Source organism: Narcine bancroftii, chromosome 14, assembly GCF_036971445.1.
Source record: "Narcine bancroftii isolate sNarBan1 chromosome 14, sNarBan1.hap1, whole genome shotgun sequence".
Taxonomy (NCBI): domain Eukaryota; kingdom Metazoa; phylum Chordata; class Chondrichthyes; order Torpediniformes; family Narcinidae; genus Narcine; species Narcine bancroftii.
Genome location: NC_091482.1, coordinates 67759549 through 67780024, shown reverse-complemented (window position 1 = coordinate 67780024; position 20476 = coordinate 67759549). Strand labels below are relative to the sequence as shown.

Below are 20476 nucleotides of genomic sequence, written 5' to 3'. Positions count from 1 at the left end.
AGGTTAGAGAGGATTCAGCTCATAGACATAGACTTCAATAAGTGATTACAGTTGAATATAAGTTTAGAGCAAGACTGGGAGTGGGAGAAGTGTTGCATTGGAGTTCCTGTGAGATAATAGACCAATAAACAATTTTTCTTCTTGGGTGGTTATTGAAGATCCCTCGTACAATTTAAAGAAGACTAGTGAGTTACATGGTTGCCCTGGAGAACAAACAGTGAAACCATATCAGGAATCCTTGATGAGATTTTTCTATGAACCAAAATGTCTGTAATAAGGTGGAAACTTAGCATCAAACAATTGTAATACATTTTGAAATTATTTCAATAGAGTTGAGGAGATAAAGGAGAAAAGGAAGAGCCTTAAGAATAACTTTGACAAAGAAAATTTTGTGAAATGGTGCAACATGGACAAGATGAAGTAGTAGGACCAGGGACACCAACCTTCACTGCACATTAATAGCTCGGTAGTGGAGAGAGTAGAGAGCACTAAGTTCCTCAGAGTCCATTTAAGAAGTGACCTATCCTGGACACAAATCATCTCCTTACTTGTCAGGAAGATGCAACAACGACTGCATTTCCTGAGAAAACTAAGGTGGGCAAGGCTACTGGCCACCAACCTGTCAACTTTCTACAGGAGCTCTAACAAGATTGTTCTGATTGGCTACATCTCAGTATAGTACAGTTGCTATAGAGCATCAGATGGAGGTTAATCCATAGGACGATAAGAGCAACAGAGAGGATCACTGGAGTCTCCATCGCTCCTCATCGATGTGATTTAACAGACTTTTGCCTAAATCAGTGAGGGTCCCTACCTCCCTGCACTCAGCATCTTCCAGCTACTCCTGACAGGAAAGAGATACAGGAGCATCAGAGCCAGAACCACCAGGCTGAGAACCAGCTCCTTCCCACGAGCAGTGAGAACGCTGAATGACTGATGCACCGCTCACACAAACCCTCTGTTGCTCTACTATCTATTTGACAATAATATTTATTTGTGTTAATATTTGTATACAGGTACTGTGCATATTTATCAGTTTTCCATATGTGTACTCTGTCTGTATCTGTGTTTGCAATGTTTTGCATCGAGGACCGGAAAACATCATTTCGTCAGGTTTTACTTGTACAATTGAATGATAAATAAACTTGAAATTGAAGTTAACTGTGTAACTTACTCAGAAACTTTGTCTATTAAATACGACTGAAGGGAAGTTCTTTATGTACATATTTTAAGTGGATATCAAGACATTCTGTTTTATTCGTGGATTAGTACACACACCTATCTTTTCTTTTGGTCCTGGTATTTTCAGTATGTAATGAAATAGAATATGGCTGCCATTCCACCACACACACAAGTCATTGGGAAGACCTAGAAGCAATGTTGGAGAGATCAGTTCGTTATTCTGCAAAAACATGGACAAATCTTTCCATGAATTTCCAAGCACAGCCTATAAAGTTAAAAATAACTTTAGAATAAATGTCTTTTAAAAAGGACTCCTCAGTTGGACTTTCAGGTGCTATCATTCTCCTAGTGGCTTTTATTTAGATTTTTAGACATGCACCTCAGTAACAGGCCACTTTGGCCAAAACCGTGACGCCCAATTTACACCTAATAACCTACACCCCCAGTACATATCCAACAGTGGGAGGAAACTGGAGCCTCCAGGGAAAACCCACACACAGACAGAGGAAGAGCATGCAAACTGCTTTCAGACACCACAGGATTTGAACCCCAGTCCCGATCGCTGGTGCTGTAAAAGTGTTGCGCGAACCGTTACACCAATTGTGCCACCCAAACCTTGGGGTCACCTCACCATTACCTTCCAAGTTATTTCATTTAAGCCCCATTTCTGTGGTCTCCTTCACCACGGAACTTGCTTGTTCATTTCAAAACCCATCATAGTAATATTTTAGTGAAACTTAGTGCATTAATTTTGATGAGCTAACATTTGGAATATGATTTTTTGATCCAATTTACTCCATCAAGAATTTGTAGTAAGAGTGATTGGGGGTTGTTATTGTAACTTAGGACCTAGATTGACAAATGCAGGATGCTGTTCAAAGCAAACTTTGAAAACTTAATCGATATTCACAGAAAATAGACCCACATCATAATGCTGTGCCAAGATTCCCCATAAACTAATAATGAATAAATGATCATACCCCACCCTCAGGATAGCAAATGGGGAGTTTGAGAAATTTTTGTAATAGTCAAGTTCTTTCAAAGCTTGGGATTGTTGAATAAGTCATACAAGAAAGCTTGCAAAAGCTGGGGTTGACAGCAATTCATGAAAATGCTGGATAAATTCAGAGACAGGAAATAAATGGAGAGAAGGTTGTGTGCAGCTGAGGGAAAGCAGACAGAGGGGTTTAACAGAAAATGGAGGTCAATATTAATACTGTCTATTTGGAGGGCCCAGACAAAGTACAAGTGCTGTTCCTTCAGTTTATGGGTAGCCTCGATTTGGCAGTGTATGAGGCTATGGACAGACATGCTGATGTGGGAATGGTGTGTAGAATTGAAATGGGTGCCCACTGGGAGGCCTTGCTGTTGGAGCAGACAGAGCGAAGTTGCTGGGAATGATTTTCCAGTCTGAATCTAGTCTCCTTGATGTAGAAGCCACATTGGTTGCGTCAGATGCAACCCCTACAGATTCTCAATAAAGTGCTGTTTCACTTGGAAGGGGTGTTTGGGGCCCCAATGGTGTTGAGGGAGGAGGTCTGGGTGTTGATTAATTTGTCTTTCTTGATTCTACTGATCTGAAGCAGCTGACTGTGCAGAGTTTTATTCCTTGTACTAATATTCCTCACCTTGACAAACACAGGAGTCAAACAAACAAAACTGCAAAACATGGTCTCTACATGTGTGGTAAAATGTCACAATATTGCAGTACATAAAAGTGCGAGAGAAATTCAGCAGTTCAAAACAAGCATGCGATGAAATACTCGTCGACTTTGCAAGCCACTGGGCTCCCATTTTCAGATGCCATGTTTGGAGGCCAAATCAAGACAATGAAGGTGAATCGTTAAGCTCCTCAATAGCAAACTCAATCAGAGACTCATTTAAGGTCTCTTACTTGTGCATTTTATTAATTTCCTTTTTGTTCTCTCTGTATTGGACAGTCAGTTTGTTTACATTCATTATCTGTCTACAGTTTTTTTGTTTACGCTGTGTTGTTTATTTTTTGCACGACCAATTCGTGGTAATTCTGCCGTGCCCATGGAGAAAAAGAATCTCATGTATGTACTCTGACAATAAATCTGAAGTCTGAAAAACATTTTTTTCTCGGCTATTGTCCGACATTTCCTTGTGAATGGAAGGAAACAACCCTGCTAAGTCCAAGGGAAGGCATCATTAAACCTTAGCATTAGCTACACCTATGCAAAAGGGAGACAAATAAAAGGAAATCATTTTGGTTTGTAAAATCAGGAAAGAAAAAACGGGGTATCTTACCAGCTTGAGTTTTCTGCTCCAGTCCCACTGGAAGTAATCTTCCAAGGTTTAGAAAATGAAATGTTGGTTGACTGAAACATTTGAAAAGCATTTATGTACTATGGTAGACATATAATAATTACTTAAAAGAGCAAAGAAGTATTCAAAAAATTCATCCAGTTATGGTATTTGGTGAATGCATTAAAATTGCTCTTTGTACATATTTCCAATTTTAGTTCTCCAGTAACTACATTGTTGCTGCAAATCGAATTTAGACATACAGCGCGGTAACGGGCCATTTCGGCCCACAAGTTCACGCTGCCCAATTTACACCCCATTAACCTACACCCCAGTATGTTTTGAATGGTGGGAGGAAACCGGAGGCCAGGAGAAAACCCACGCAGACGTGGGGAAAATGTACAAACTCCTTACAGCCAGCGTGGGACTCAAACCTCCGTCCGGTCCCAATCGCGGGCGCTGTGGCGTTGACACCTTTTATTTCTTATAATTCAGTTGCTTTGATGCTAATGTTTAAAAAAACCTTTGTTTCTCTTCACTTTCTTCTCTGCTGTCTTTGGATAGATAATTCTCATACATTTCTTCAAATACTTTCTGTTCTTCATTCCACTGATGTGCAGTAATAACATGGTTTTGACCTGTACCAATAATACTTCCATCGTCAAGCTTCTGAATGGCATCAAGTGGATTTTTCCAAAGGCAATCTATATGAAAAGCAAAGTACAGATCTCAATTTGATGTAGATTTATGATCAGTTCAATGACAAAGTTGAAAAAAATGTTTATTTAGCCATTCCATTGAGTCTGGAAATTATTACCTGCTGTTTCTTGATATTTGATGTTTCCCATTCTGAATTCATCCACATACACCCTCTGGTATATCATTTATTTTCCAATATACATGAAAATAGTGTGACAAAGGAAAGGAATGTTTGAGGAATGATGCATTCCTCTACCCTTCAACTAACCACAGATGACATATTTTCTCCTAGTATTTGGTTTTATTTTTACAACCTCTTAATTTGTATTCTTCCTCTGTTCGGAGGAAGACCAATGACTTAAATAGCTATCTATTTCTTGACTGATCTGCCCTTTCCAAAGTTTTATAATTTTTCTTTAGATTTAGCGCAACGCAGATACAGCGCCAGTGATCGGGACCGGGGTTCGAATGCCACGCTGTCTGTAAGGAGTTTGTACATTCTCCCCATCTCAGCGTAGGCTTTCTCTGGGGGCTCTGATTTCCTCCCATCATTCAAAACATACAGGGGCTGGAGGTTAATTGGGTATAAATTGGGTGGCATGGATTCGTGGGGCAAAATGGCCTGTTACCGTGTTGAATGTCTACATTTAAAAAATATAAAATTCCCACCTATTGATTTTTGCTTGATGGTGGGTGAAACTTCACCAAAATAAAAACACCATGACTCACAGAGAAAGCTGCAGAGAGCATTCAACGTACACAGTAATACAAGTCTTTTGTAAGCTGTCACAGAGTCAGAATTTTGCAGTAAGCAAACAGGAAGGCTGTGGGTCCCATTTGAGTGCTAATGCATAAAAACATAACAGAAGCCACACATTTAGCTGGACATGGGACATTTCAGTTCCACCCCTATGGCATGACTATAAGAACTACAACCTCATGTCTCATTTACAATTCATGCATTTGGGTAGGAATAATGAGAAACAATATAAAATATGAGTTGGTGCTGCAGTTAGCGCAACATCTTTCGAGAGCTAGCAATCGGGACTGAGGTTCAAATCCCCCGTTGTCTTTAAGGTGTTTGTGCGTTCTACCTGTGTCTACATGGGTTTTCCCCAGGGACTACGGTTTCCTCCTACCATGCAGGTTATTTCGATGTTAATTGGGTGGCATGGACTCTTGGATCAAAATGGCCAATTACCGTGCTGTATATCGAAAAAAAAACAATTTTAAAAAAATGATACTGTTCTAAAATAGGCACAGGAGTGGAGGGCCCTGTGTACATGACAGGTTGAAAATAGAGTTAATAAGGCATATGTAATTCTCAGCCTGCAAAATCTTGATAAGCCTTTATAAAATATTTGGAGTAATGAGTTCAATTTTTGTTGCCACATGAGAGGGCATTAGAGAGAATCCATTAAAAACTTATGAGAATGGTTTCTGGGATGTGGAACTGCATTTAGACTGATAAATTGAAAAGATTGGGATTGTTTTCTTTGGAGAAGAGAAGCCAGGAAGGTAATTTGATAGAAGTTTATAAAATGATGAGATATGTGGGCAAAAGGTTGAGAACAAAAGTTCACAGGTAATAAAATAAAGAGGTAGAGAATTAAGAGGATCATGAGGAAAAACATTTTTTAGGCAATATGCTCTCAGAATCAGTAATGTTCTGCACACGTGGTGGAAACAAGTTCCATTTCAAGAAGAAATCGCAAAACTATGGCATTAAGAAAACTTTTCACGGCTACAGCCAATTCGTACAACAAAGTAGTTGCTCTGATGGAGTGCTAGTGGAATACTTCCTTCAGTATTGTAACCATTCTATGATTTAATGAATTACACTAATAAAGCCTTGGAGTTCAGAGCGTGGGCTTGGATTCACATTTTAAAGATTACATTTTTGTCCTTTTCCTGTAAATTAAAGTTGAAAAATGGAAACAATAAAGAGTTTACAAAATTATTTTTTTGACTAATAATTACCAATTAATAGCATATCTTTCTGCTTACAACATCCAAATGGCATAGAAATAAAAGTTTAGGTTGTTTAATGTAAGTCAATGTTCTCTGTTACCCAAGCGCGACAATCAAAGGATGATAAAATGGTTAGACAATATATTTTTTGTATGTTCTGAAATACATTCAATAAAAAAATCATGGATATATGTATTTTACGCAAAAAAGAAAAATGCTGGAAAACTGGAGAAACTTACAAAAGTCAGCATCCAAGGAAGGCAATAGACAGTCCCAATGTTTTGAACCAAAACCCACACTCTGAACTCCTGTAACTTTATCTCTTTTACATACATTGTTTTGCATTCTGCTGTAAGCTCTTAATTGGACACTATTTTTCAAAACCAAACCCAGAACTGAGAGCAGATGTAAAAGTGGATGTAACTTTCTATCCTTGACATATAGTGTTATGTTAGTGCATTGTTGTCTGAATATATTCCCTTTCCTAGCTCACAGTATATTTTTTTGCTGATACCAACTCTTTCCACAAAGTCAGGGAGAACCAAAATTAAATGTGACTTTAATCAATAAAATTACTGGGCAACCTTTTCATCATTTGCCACACATGGGAAATCCCATGGAGTATTCCTGATTATAAGGACATTTTCATGATTGATTAAAAAAAACATCTGTAAGTATTAGCTCAGAAATAATTTTGATATGTACCTGTGATCTGTTGGGGTCTTACTTTCAACACCAGAACTGGAGGTGTAAATTTAATATCTTGCAGATTTGGTGGATCCATTTGCTAAAATGAAATTACACACACTTAATATCTATATATGTATGTATCGTGATTTATTTTTAAAAAATCTATTTAAAATTCTTATTTTTTAATTCTAGGTAGACTAATCAGACCAAATAAATTCTATCTATGAAACTGTTAATGTGGTATTGCCCATTATGCCCCAGAAATAACCATGTACCATATACACGTGTAAAAGTCAAGTTTTTTGACCATTTTTTAACTATTACGTGAATACCACTTTTGACATTCACGGTGCCAGGAGTTCCGATGGGCGGCCGGCCAGGACTGTGTGGTGTGGCCATGCTTAAGGGCAGGCAGCTGGAGCCTAGGAGAGTACTGGGAGCTTCAATGTCTGGTGCCAGGGCCTCAGTGAGAGTTTGTGGTTGAGGCATTGTAACACTTGTATCCAGACTCGTCTCCCACTTTACCAACTCAACAGCGGGCAGCCAGGGCCAAAAATTGGGGGGTGGGGGGGGGGGGGGGGGGGTGGTTGACTTTTAATGTGATATAAGGAAAATACCAGATTTTTGATCCAATAAAAGGAGGGGTCAACTTTTACGTGGTTACGATGTTTACATAAGTATTCACTGTGTACGGTATAAAATACTTACAAATCACAAATGAATTGAATCAAAAGAAATAAATCATTTCTTCCTGCTAGTTTTTATGACTTGGAAAAATCTTAAACAGAAGATCAAGATAATAGTGTACCAAGTGTTTTGTAATCTTTGAAAGACTCGAGCATCAGAAGACTTCAGGAATAGCCAATTGTGCAAAAATGCTCAATTTTTTTTGCTTTACACTATCATCCTCTGAACAGAGCCCCTTGAAGGGGGGGGGGGGGGGAAAGCAAGGTACAGCAAGGAAGAAATTATAAAATATAAAAGGAATTTTCATTTTGTCTTCTTCATGTGGATCTGTTTTAAACTGCAATAACTAAAATCTTGCACCTTAATTTGGAAGGTGCAAAATAAACAAATCTGGACTGCTTACACAGTACATTTTAACATAGAACAGATTTTGATTTGGTAAAAGACAGATTATATGGCACAAAAGCAAATTAGCAAGCAATGAGTGAAGCTGACAAAGCAAATTTTCTGTTTTAACATGTAGCATCATCAACAATCACAGCAACAACTGGAAGCACATTTGAAATGTCCTCTCATCTTCGAACAACTTAGCCCCAATTCAGTTAAAAAACATTTTCAAAGACAACAGCTGATGATCACTGACAGAAGGACATAGCCTTAGAGCAGGGGTGTCAAACTCAAATTCACCGAGGGCCAAAATTAAAAACTTGGACTAAGTCGAGGGCCGAACTAAATATTTATTGAAAATTTTCAACAACATCTGCATGTTTTCTCTTCTTTCAACATATGTAATGTTAAACTTTAGGATATAACTTTAGAAGGATAATGTTACAGGTCAGGAGTAGGTAACTCAAGTTCACCCTTTGCTTCACCTGAGGGAAACCTATTTGGTCCCTGTGGAGATGTAGTCAGCATTCACAGGCTGTGTCCATTTTGGCCTGCATCAGGACTCAGCATTTCCTGCTCACTCCTCAGGCTCTAGGCCTCTATTCACCCTCGACCCTCCATCCCTCTACCTGACCAGTCCTTTACCCAACCTCTACTCACCCCTCACTCCACTCGCTCTGCCTCTACCCACCCCATCCTATACACGCCCCTCTACTGCCTCTCCCCTCAACCTGTTCCTCCCTCTACCCGTCTCTCACCCTCTAATCACCCCCTCCCCTACTCGCTCTGCCCCTCCCCTTATACCTCTTCCCTATCCACCCCTCCTTCTACTCATCCCTCCCTCTAACTGCCCCTCGCACCACCATAACTTCCCCTGCCCATTACTCCTCACCTACACCCTCTGCCCACCCCTGCTTACCCACCCACTCAGGCCCAGCGCGCTGCCGATCAGCCTTTGCGGACAGCCACCATCTCTCTCTTCACGTGCAGGGCTGAACCAGCCGTCCCTGGGGTCCGCGCAGGTGCAAGCGCTGAAGGCCGTGGCGACCGGGAGAAGTGCGCTCGTGCTGTGGAAGGGCCATCCGGTGCCAGTCGCGCGGGGCTCGCGCTGCCCGGGGGCCGTGCGCAGCCTGCCATGCCCGTCGCGCCGACAGGAAATCACAGGCGCTCGCCCATCCGCCACACCGCTCGACAGGTGGGAGAAGTGACTGGTTGTACGGGGAGCCTTCCAACTGGCTTGCCGGCTGATGACATCGACAGACTTCTCGTGTTACAATTTCTCGTGTTACAATGGGGAAGGATGTGCAATGAAGGGGGAGGATGGTGGGGGTGACATTACCAAAAAACAGCATCGGCTCTCGCTGCAGGGCGGGCCACCTCTAATACATTTTTGAAATGATCTTGCAGGCCAAATATAATTATATCGCGGGCCAAATTTGGCCCGTGGGCCAGAGTTTGACATGTGTGCCTTAGGGGATACATTAAATAGCTTTTCTACTGAATAGGGTAGTTTTCCTAGAGCTTGGCAAAGTAGGAATAAATAACTATCATCGTTCACGAACTCATGTTGTCTGAGTCAGGTTATTTTGTCAATTAATTGGTCAATTTATTAGTTTTTGAAATTAAAGCAGAGCATTTTGAAAATACTAATCATTTACTGTACATACACATGTTGCAATCTCCAACTACATGCACCTGAGTAGGGGATCACAGGAGAAATGGGGAAAAAGCTTGTTCAAGCAAACTAACTACATGACAAACTAATGGGTTTTTCCTCATGGCAGCCTTTTCTGCAGCTGCTACATGGGGATTTCATTCAGGATATGGCATCCTTCTCAGGCTTCATACCAGAATTGATTCAACAGCTACAATCTCTACATGAATCTGCCATCAGAAATAACAGTAAAACCCGTTATCTGGAATTCAAGCAACCAGCAAAAAAAAAATTGCGGAGAATAAATAGGTAAAAATCACAGGTGTAAAATTGGTGTGCCTCGCTGTTAGTTCACCAATCGCACAACATGCAATCTCAAGTAACCGGAAGATATATTTATCCGGCATCTATCAATCCCCATAGGTGCCAGATACTGCTTTTAAATTTTCATACAAGAAACAGGATGGAATGGGTTATAGCTCATTTAGTGGAGTAGTGGAGCAGACTCGATGGGCCAAATTGCCTACTTCTGTTCCTTTATTTTGTGATCTTTTTAAAAAAAATCAACCTTCTTTTGTTAAAATCAGAATTTTTTGCTATTTCCTGATTTATGACAGGTTATCCAATTAGTGATGTGCTACACATAGCAGCTGTTTAATTCAACAAAAAACAGGAAACTCTAAATGTCAATCTGTCTTTTCCTTTGGAATAAAGTTTGCATGCCATATAATCCCTGCAGTTGAATGATATTATGTCATTGAGGAACAACCTGAAAATGATATTCTGCTATTGAGGAACAACCTAAAAAATAAATTATAGTCCTCTGTTGATGTCTTATTACTTACCTCTGTTGGCTCATTAAGTTCCACCAGCTTTACAAATTGGTCTAGGTCTTGAACCCAACTGTCTTTCATCAATCGATACACTTCTAGCCAAGATTCACCTTTGCCTCAATTAAGAAATAAAAAGGAGAAATAAGTCACCTTACAGTGTCAGCAAAGCTTGCACGTGTTTGTCTTTTCTTAATAAATCCAGTATCGTCAAGTTTTACTATTTTTGGTACACAGACAGCCAATCTGTTTGCTCATAGTTTTGCTATTATCTGATTCCACCTGCATTGAATTCGCCCATCGTTATTAAATGAATATCTACTGGGACCAATGCCTGAAGAGGGCGCACAAAATCAGTGAACCAGTGCAGACTCGAAAGGCCAACATGGCCTGTTTCCGCTCCGTAAGTGGTTAAATGGTTATATGGTTAAGTCAAAGCTGATAAAACAAAATCACATGCATTGCCAAAAATGCAATTTTCTAGATGAAATTTGAAATGCAGGCCCTGATATACTTTTTTAATGGATAATCAATCTCACAGTATTTTTCATTTGAACTTTTCCTGTAATGAAGAAGGATAAAATATTCCGAACTAGGAAAAGTTAGAAGGAATAGTTTCTTTACACTACGCAATGCAATAATGCATGATATTGTTATCCCTTCTGTCATTGTTTTGATTTTAAAAAGTTAACGCTTAACCATACAGAAAAACGGTTCCAGGTTCATTTCTATTTTGCCTTCAGATCTTGTGGATTTAACATTAGACTTGCTTAGTATTGTGAAGGAAAAATAAGACCACAGTCATGTCCCAGATATGATCCGATTAAGGATTAACTCTGCCTTGGGCAGCATGGTTGGATGAACATTTAGAGAAACACTGTTTCAGTGCCAGTGATTGGGTTCTGAATTCAATTCTGTTGACAAGGAGCTTGTACATTCTTCCTGTGTCTGTCTGGGTTTCCACCAGGAGCTCCGGTTTCCTCCCACTCTTCAGAGCGCATCAGGGTAGAAGATCATTTGGGTGTAATTGGCAACATAAAGGCCTATACCATGCTGTATGTATGTCAAAAGCAGAGACCCCCCTCATTGATTTGAGTCTTTTCAAATAGGTGAGTTTAATATTGAATGCGAAGTCATAGAAACAATGGATTGATATAGAACCCTATCATATCTCTAAGCAATATTTTAGCTTTGGCTAAGCAGCTTCTTTCTATTCAAAAATCAATCTGCTGGAGGCCCTCACTGGGTTCAACAAAATCAGTGGGAGAATAAGAATAGTCAATGTTTTGGACTGGTACCTTTTATCAGGGGTTCCTCCAGCTGATTTTTTTAACTCCAGATTCCAGCTCCTGTAATATCTAGTGTGTACCCCAATTCCTTCTATGCTGTATTGTTTTAGATTACCTATAATAATTGAACAACTTTTGAGCTAGAAATTATACTATAGCAGTTTATGTGAAAATAATGTTAGTTGGACTTTTTGGCTTAATTTTGATGTGTCACCAACATTATCAAGCCCTGTGTGGACGAGTGTGTGCACATACTGGGTGTTTCCCAACCAGAAGCTTTGGATGAATCAGAGGCCTTGAATGCTGAGGGCGAGATCAAGGGCGTTTAAGGCCATGGATCTAGATCTCTATAAGAAGTCCAGATATGACCTGTGGAATGCCATCTCTGAAACCAAATGGCAATTCTAGAGGAAGCTAACGACAGAGACACACCAGCTAAGTCAGGGAGTGCAGACCATTACAGCCTACTAAGTGAGGGCGAAAACTATAGATGGCTGTGATGCTTCATTACCTAATGAGCTGAACATCTTCTATGCCCACTTTGAGAAGGAGAACTAAACAGGGCCTACTAAAATCCCTGCAAAGGCTGAGGATCGTGTGATATCTGTTCGTGAGGATGACGTCAGAATATCGCAAGTGTCAGGTCCTGATGGCGTATTTGGCAAGGTACTGAAAATCTGCACCGGAATGTTCACGGACATTCACTCAGCTGCTTCAAAAGGGTATCAATCATCCCAATGGCCAAGAAGAGCAGAGGGAGCTGCCCAGTAGCACTAACTTCTACTGTGATGAAATGCTTTGAGAGTCTAATCATGGCTAGAATTAACACGTAACTAAACAAAGGTTTGGACCCACTGCATTTCGCCCATCATCACAATTGCTCCACAACAGACGCGATCTTGCTGTCTCTCTACTCAGCTTTGTATCACCTCGTAAACAGCAACTGATGCATTTAGCTGATCTCCATTGACTACAGCTTAGCTTTCAATTCCCTCAGTGTTGGACAAGAAGCTACAAACTCTGGGCCTCTGCAACTGGATCCTTGACTTCCTCATCAGAAGACCACGGTCAGTATGAATTGGAAACAACCTCTTCTCCTCCCTGACTATCAACACAGGCGCACCTCAAGGATGCGTGCTGAGCCCACTGCTCTACTCATTATTCTACTCAATTCCATTGCTACCTACATATTTGTCAATTACACCACAGTTGTCGGCAGAATCACAAACAGCACAGAGAAAGGGTCCAGGAAGGAGACGGATCAGCTCGTGGAGTGGTGTCACCCCAACAATCTTGTGTTCAACGTTAACAAAACCAAGAAATAATTGTGGACTTCAGGAGGAAGTCAGGAACACGACCAAGTTCTCAAGGACTCAGTAGTGGAGAGGGACAAGAGCTTCAAATTCCTGGGTATTAACATCTCTGAGAGTCTGTCCTTGAGTTTCCATGTCGATGCAATCATGAAGAAGGAGATTCGGAATGTCACCGAAGACTCTCGAAAACTTTTACAGGTGTACCATGAAGAGCATTCAGGTTGGTTGCATCACTGTCTTGTACAGAAGTACCAACTCTCAGGACAAGAGCTCGGCCTGTGACATCACAGGCACCAGCCTTCACTCCATCGAGGACATCTACATGAGGCGGTGTCTTAAAAAAGCAATCTCCATCCTCAAAGACCCCCACCACCCAGGCCATGCCCTCTTCACTCTGCTACCATCGGGTAAAAGGTACAGGAGCCTAAAGATGACCAATCAGCGACATAAGGACAGCTTCTGCCCCGCTGCCATCAGATTGCTGTATAATCAATTAATCAAATACACTGCCTTACTTTTCATGTACTATTTTAAAATTTTATTTTATAATATGAATGTTTGCATTATATGAGGCTGCCGCAAAACATTGAATTTTGTGATTTGTTCACGACAATAAATTTTGATTCTGATTCTGATACAATATTTGCTCTTTAAATTGTTGCAACATCATTAGGGATATTGGTGATGTAATTCAGAGGTTATTCAGGACCTCATGAAAATTTCCCTGCATGTGTATCACCCTTCAACCTCTACCTTGGTAGTTTTAGTTGAGATTCTCTTTGAGTATTTATTTGGAATAGTTGATATTCATTTGAAGCAGTAGACAGGATCAGGAGTCCAATTCCATTTGAAAAAGTGCAATAATCCAGCATTCTATATAGCGTTGAATTATCATCTTGGATCTTTATCAAATTCTGGACTTGTATTTTTCTAATTCAATGTAGCCAATGCAGGAAAAAGGAATCTCAGGGTTGTGTGTGATGGCATGAATGTACTCTTTGCAGACGATGCCGCTTTAGTTGCCCATTCAGAGCCAGTTCTTCAGCGCTTGACGTCCTGTTTTGTGGAAACTGCCAAAATGTTTGGCCTGGAAGTCAGCCTGAAGAAAACTGAGGTCCTCCATCAGCCAGCTCCCCACCATGACTACCAGCCCCCCCACATCTCCATCGGGTACACAAAACTCAAAACGGTCAACCAGTTTACCTATCTCGGCAGCACCATTTCATCAGATGCAAGGATCGACAATGAGATAGACAACAGACTCGCCAAGGCAAATAGCGCCTTTGGAAGACTACACAAAAGAGTCTGGAAAAACAACCAACTGAAAAACCTCACAAAGATAAGTGTATACAGAGCCGTTGTCATACCCACACTCCTGTTCGGCTCCGAATCATGGGTCCTCTACCGGCACCACCTACGGCTCCTAGAACGCTTCCACCAGCGTTGTCTCCGCTCCATCCTCAACATCCATTGGAGTGCTTACATCCCTAACGTCGAAGTACTCGAGATGGCAGAGGTCGACAGCATCGAGTCCACGCTGCTGAAGATCCAGCTGCGCTGGATGGGTCACGTCTCCAGAATGGAGGACCATCGCCTTCCCAAGATCGTGTTATATGGCGAGCTCTCCACTGGCCACCGTGACAGAGGTGCACCAAAGAAAAGGTACAAGGACTGCCTAAAGAAATCTCTTGGTGCCTGCCACATTGACCACCGCCAGTGGGCTGATAACGCCTCAAACCGTGCATCTTGGCGCCTCACAGTTTGGCGGGCAGCAACCTCCTTTGAAGAAGACCGCAGAGCCCACCTCACTGACAAAAGGCAAAGGAGGAAAAACCCAACACCCAACCCCAACCAACCAATTTTCCCCTGCAACCGCTGCAATCGTGTCTGCCTGTCCCGCATCGGACTTGTCAGCCACAAACGAGCCTGCAGCTGACGTGGACTTTTTACCGCCTCAATAAATCTTCGTCCGCGAAGCCAAGCCAAAGACAAGAGACTTTGACAAGAAATCAGACACCTGACTTGTTGCTGGTGTATGGTTCGCTTTTAACTGTTTGATTTTACAATGGGGTACAAGATGTGATGAAAAGCTTTCCTTGGTGGGAGCACCATTGCCACTACGTGATATCTTTGCTGAGGGATACAAGATACAACCTGCTTGTTTTAAGAGTTAATCACAAACTGTGATCTTGTGGGGGCAGCCATTTCTACAACTTGTAACTAACATTTAAAACGAATGGAAGAGCCAATATCACACTGTTACAGCAGTTTAGGATTGCTGAGGTGTTGAGGGAGTGCTTTACACTGGCACGCTAAAAAGATAGAATTCTCTTAATCGCTCAGTCTTTGCTCTAAGTTGAGAAAGAAATGAATAAATGGAGAAGATTTTAAAAAATCATTTTGCTCAGATTTGTTTTGTAAAAGAGCATTTAAAAGGCCGGGCATTCATACATTGACGCAGAGTTTAGGCCTGAAGCATTAGTTATATCCCTTTGCTTCCTATGGATGCTGCATAACCTGCTGACTTTCTCCAGCCCCTTTGTGTATTGCACTAAAATCTTCACTGTTTAACTACATTTATACCCCCTTTGCTTGATTTACATTATTTGATTCTATTTATGACAGACTTTGGCTTTCTCCTCTCCCTGCCAGTTTTCCAACATAGATGCACCTATCCTGTGCTGTATTTAATCTGGGAGGACAAAAAGTAGATCGTGGGTGCCAAAGTATTTTCTCATTTTATTCAATATGGAAGTGGGTACACATGATTGACATGCTGAATAGCACCGGACAATGAAGATTTTTCTTCCTGAACACTTGTATTTTATGGGCTTAGAGCTGCCAATTTACAAAAATCACCTTAAAATTTTCCTATTACATACAGTTTTTAAAATATGACCTATTTTTGTGATTTCCTATCATATTTTAAGTCTACTTCAACACATCAATGAAAATTCATTTTCTGCATTCACACTTGGACTTCTTCCCTGCTGATCTTGCAACCATGGAAAAGTGCTATCACGGCAACTATTGTTGGACACTGACATAAAAGGCATCAGATGCTGAATACAAATGAAAGTCATTAAGTCAGTTGAACTAATGCAATGTATCAGTATCACTATGTGATAAAACATGCTAAATTCAATAAAAGTTCATTTAATGTTTCTCCAACTTCCTGTAATTAACTTTGTGGTCAGCGTGAAGTTGTCTATCATATTCCTCCTTTTTTCAGGAAGCAAATTTTTTGAGAAAAAAATTGTCCATTGTAACCTTTACCACTGTGACATTTGCCACCACCCACTTCATGATGTTGATTAGTTCAAATGGGAATAGTTTTGGTGGACAACTTGGACAAATCAGGCTGTAAAACTCTATGAAACAAGAAATAAATTGTACAACCAAGACAGAATAGGAGTATCTGGGAACATAAGGAACTTAGAGAATTTTTTTTACCTTCAAGAGCCACCCCAGCATAGTCTCCACCCTCTGACAATTCAAATTTACTGCAAGGAATTCTTTCACTTATATTGTCCTTAAAACAACAAAAAAAAAGAATAAAAATTTACCTTAATTTAGCTTTATTTGCTTACATTACTGTTTTCAATTCATTTTAAAATATAAATTGCTAATGAACAGGGAACTCATTATAAACATAAAACTGTCACCAATTTTTGTTTTCTTTGGTCTGAATTACATACATTACCATTACACATTATTTTGCTGAATTTTTATACTGGTGAAAATGGTCATTTAAAGGGATTTTATGCAGGCCAAATTTGTCTTTGTGGAACGATAGAGATGTAGATAGATTTGAAAACTCTGGTTGGAATGTATTTTAGTGTCTCTTTATGTGTTCCCACTATTTGTTGTCTAACTCATCATTACTTGAGGAACTTGTTCAACTATGATGGCTGCAAAATCAATAATTCTCTGCACTGCATGGTTTTAATGGTCAGAGCATTAGAAATAGAGACTTATCTTTTAATCTAAAAACAGAATTCACATGGTAAATTAACTTACAAATGCATTGAAAACTTTTATCGATGAAAATATGTCATCATAATAAAAAAGAAGATATGCTAAACCTGAAATGCAAAAGGAGAGAAAAAGAGATTGTCACAAAATATAAGGATATTCTTAAGAAAATTATTTTTAAGTTCAAGCTTATTATTATCCAGTTGTACAAGAACAACCCAATGAATCACCGTTCTCCGGTCCTCAGTCCAAAAATATGCATACACACAACCAGACAGACAGACAAGCAATATATCTGCAGTACATACATACAAATAAATAAATAAATATTGATTAATAAATAATAGTCTTGGAGGATTAAAATGAGCAGTTTATTCAGTCATTCAGAGGTATCACTGCCCATGGGAAGAAGTTGTTTCTCAGACTGGTGGTTCCGGCCAAGATACTCCTGCATCTCCTTCTCGAAGGGAGAAGCTGGAAGATGCTGGTACTGGGTGATAGGGGGTCCTCAAATGATTTTGCTTGCCCTCTTTAAACAATGACACGGTAGATTATGTTAATGGGTGTAGGGAAGGCGGGGGGGAGGGGGAGGGAGGGAGACCCTAGTGATCCTCTCTGCCACTCTTATGGTCCTGTGGATTGACCTCTGATCCAATGCTCTAGAGCAATTGTACCACACTGAGATGCAGCCAGCGAGGATACTCTCGATCAAGCTCTTGTAGAAAGTTGACAGGATGGTGGCCAGTATCCTTGCCTCATTCTTCTTAGGAAGTGCAGTCGCCGTTGCACCTTCCTGACAAGTGAGAGAAGTTGCGTATCCAGGATAGGTCACTTATTAAGTGGACTCTGAGGAATTTGGTGCTCTCTAATCTCTCCACTGCCAAACTATTAATGTGCAGTGGAGGGTCCTCCTGAAGTAAAAACACACCAAAATCCTGGAGGAACTCAGCCAGTCTTTTCAGGGTCTATAGGAGACAAAGATATATTTCTGACATTTTGAGCCTGAGCCCTTCTTCAAGGAATAAGTATAATAAGCTAGAAACAGGAAATTTCAGAAAATCTCAGAATTCAAACAATGAGGGAGAAATCCGAACAAAAAAAGGTGTTAATTGGATATGATAAAGGACAAGGTAAAAATTTATCATGTTTATGTGAAAAGAGACAGAATGGAGGGACAGAAATCGGGAAAGCTGACGGGGGAAGGAGTGGGGGTGGGAAGGGGTTACAAAAGGCAGCAAAGTCAATATTAATGCCATCTGGTTGGAGGATCCCCAGTCGGAAGATGAGGTGTTGTTCCTCCAATTTTCTGGTGGTCTCAGTCTGGCAGTGCATGAGACCATGGACAGTTATGTCAGCAAGGTAATGGGATTGAGAATTGAAATGGATGGCCACTGGGAGATCCATGCTATTGCAGCGGACAGAGGCAAGGTGCTCAACAAAGCAATCTTCCAGTCATGTCTAGTCTCTCTGATGGGAGCACCGGATGCAGTAGATGACCCTTGCATATATTCACAAGTGAAATACTGCTTCACTTGGAAGGACTATTTTTGGCCCCAAATGGAGGCATCTCCTGTGGTCACAAGGGACCGATTGATGTGGAGGGAGGAGTGGACAAGGGTGTAACAGAGGGAGTGGCCCCTGTGGAAGACAAAGAGGGGAGGAGAGGTGAATATGTGTCTAGTGGTGGAAGTAGCGGAGGCTGGTGGATTGGTAGGTAAGGACAAATGGAACCTGGCCTTGTTATGCATGGGGGCAGAGGGGATCAGGGCAGATGTTCAGGTAATCGAGGATATGAGATAGTGGTAGAGGGAAAGTCACGTTGTTTGAAGAAGGAGGACATCTCTGATGATCTGGCATGGAAGTCCTCATCCTGGGTGCAGGTGTGACAGAGACGGAGGAATTGAGCGAGTGGAATGGTCTCCTAGACCAATGAAATGCATCCTTGGGTTCTGAAGGAGGTAGCTGCGAGATTGTGGAAGCATTGGTAATGATCTTCCAGGAATCAATGGAGTCTGGCATGGTTCTGGTAGACTGGAGGTTTGTTGTTTATTAAGCAAACAAGACAGTAGAAAGAAAATTATAGATCTATTAGCTTGATGTCAGTGGCTGGGAAGCTGTTGGAATCGATTGTCAAGAATGAGATTACAGAATACTTGGAAGTGCATGAAAAGAAAGACCGAAGTCAGCATGGTTTCCTTAAAGGAAGATCATGCCTGACAAATCTACTGCTATTTTTTTTAAGAGATCACAGATAAGATAGACGGGGGAGATGTAGTGGATATTATATATTTGAACTTTCAAAAGACCTTCGACAAGGTGCCACACATTAGGCTATGAAACAAGATGATAGCCCATGGAATTACAGGAAAGATACTCGCATTGCTAGAGCATTAGCTGGGTGCAGAGAGTAGGAATAAAGGGATCCTATTCTGGTTGGCTACCAGTTACCAGTGGTGTTCTGCAGGGGTTGGTGTTAGGGCCATTTCTCTTTACATTGTACTGTATGTAAATTATTTGGATTGTGGAATAGATCTCTTTGTTTCTAAATTTGTACTTATTAAAAAGAGGTGGTATGGGAGATTGGGCTGAGGATACCAAAAGGCTGCAGAGAGACTTGGATAGATTAGGACAATGGGCAAAGAGGTGGTAGATAAAATACAATGTTGGAAAGGGTATGGTCATGCACTTCAGTAGAAGAAATAGATGGGAAGACTATCATTTAGATGGGGATAAAATTTAAAATTCTGAGGTGCAAAGGGGTTTGGGAGTCCTTGTGCAGAATACCCTAAAGGTTGACCTCCAGGATGAGTTGGTGGTGAAGAAGGCGAATGCAATGTTGCCATTCATTTCTAGAGGAATAGCATGCAAGAGCAGGGATGTAATGTTGAGATTCTATAAAGCACTAGTGAGACCTCACTTGGAGTAATGTGTACAGTTTTAGACGCCATATTTGAGAAAAGATATGCTGGCATTGGAGTGGGTTCAGAAAAGATTTATTAGAATAATAGCTGGAATGAAAGGGTTAGTGTATGAGGAGTGATTTACACCTCTTGGACTGTACTTGGAGTACAGAAGGATGAGGGGGGACCTCACAGAGGCATTTTGAATGCTGAAAGGCCTGGACAGAGTAGATGTGGCAAGGATGTTTCCAGTGGTCAGGGATTCTAGGACAAGAGGGCATACTTTCAGGATAAAAGGGTGTCGATTTAAAACACAGATGCAGAAAAAATTCTTTAGACAGGCTCATGAGTCTGTGGAACTTGTTGCCACAGGCAGTTGTGGAAGTGAGGCTGTGGGTGTATTTAAGGGAGAGAATGACAGGTATTTGTTTAGTCAGGACATTAAGGGCTAAGGAGAAAAGGTTGGGGAGTGGGGCTGAGTGGGTGGATGGATCAGCTCATGATAAAATGGTGGAGCAGACTCAATGGGCCTACTTCTGCTCCTATATCTTTTGATCTTGTGAAAAAGGACAAAACAGTCATTGGCAAGGAATGAAAGACTTGCAAAAATGCTATTAATCAATTAATATTT

The 20476-nt window shown here is 40.8% G+C and overlaps 1 protein-coding gene across 8 annotated transcripts in view; it reads right to left on the bottom strand.

Annotated features, from left to right (window-relative positions):
• wdr93 (WD repeat domain 93) overlaps positions 1-20476 on the bottom strand; it is a 129992-nt gene that overhangs the window by 105000 nt on the left and 4516 nt on the right. For all 8 annotated transcript variants that reach the window (XR_011348652.1, XR_011348653.1, XR_011348651.1 and 5 more), the window contains exons 4-10: positions 16991-17055; positions 16424-16502; positions 10384-10487; positions 6826-6907; positions 3974-4154; positions 3454-3524; positions 1279-1368 (exon numbers count right to left, since the gene is read on the bottom strand). Coding sequence is in view for 2 of the 8 variants with exons in the window: in XM_069910819.1 (XP_069766920.1) it covers positions 1279-1368; positions 3454-3524; positions 3974-4154; positions 6826-6907; positions 10384-10487; positions 16424-16502; positions 16991-17055 (672 nt within the window). In the remaining 6 variants the exon portion in view is untranslated. The remainder of the gene's footprint in view (positions 1-1278; positions 1369-3453; positions 3525-3973; positions 4155-6825; positions 6908-10383; positions 10488-16423; positions 16503-16990; positions 17056-20476) is intronic.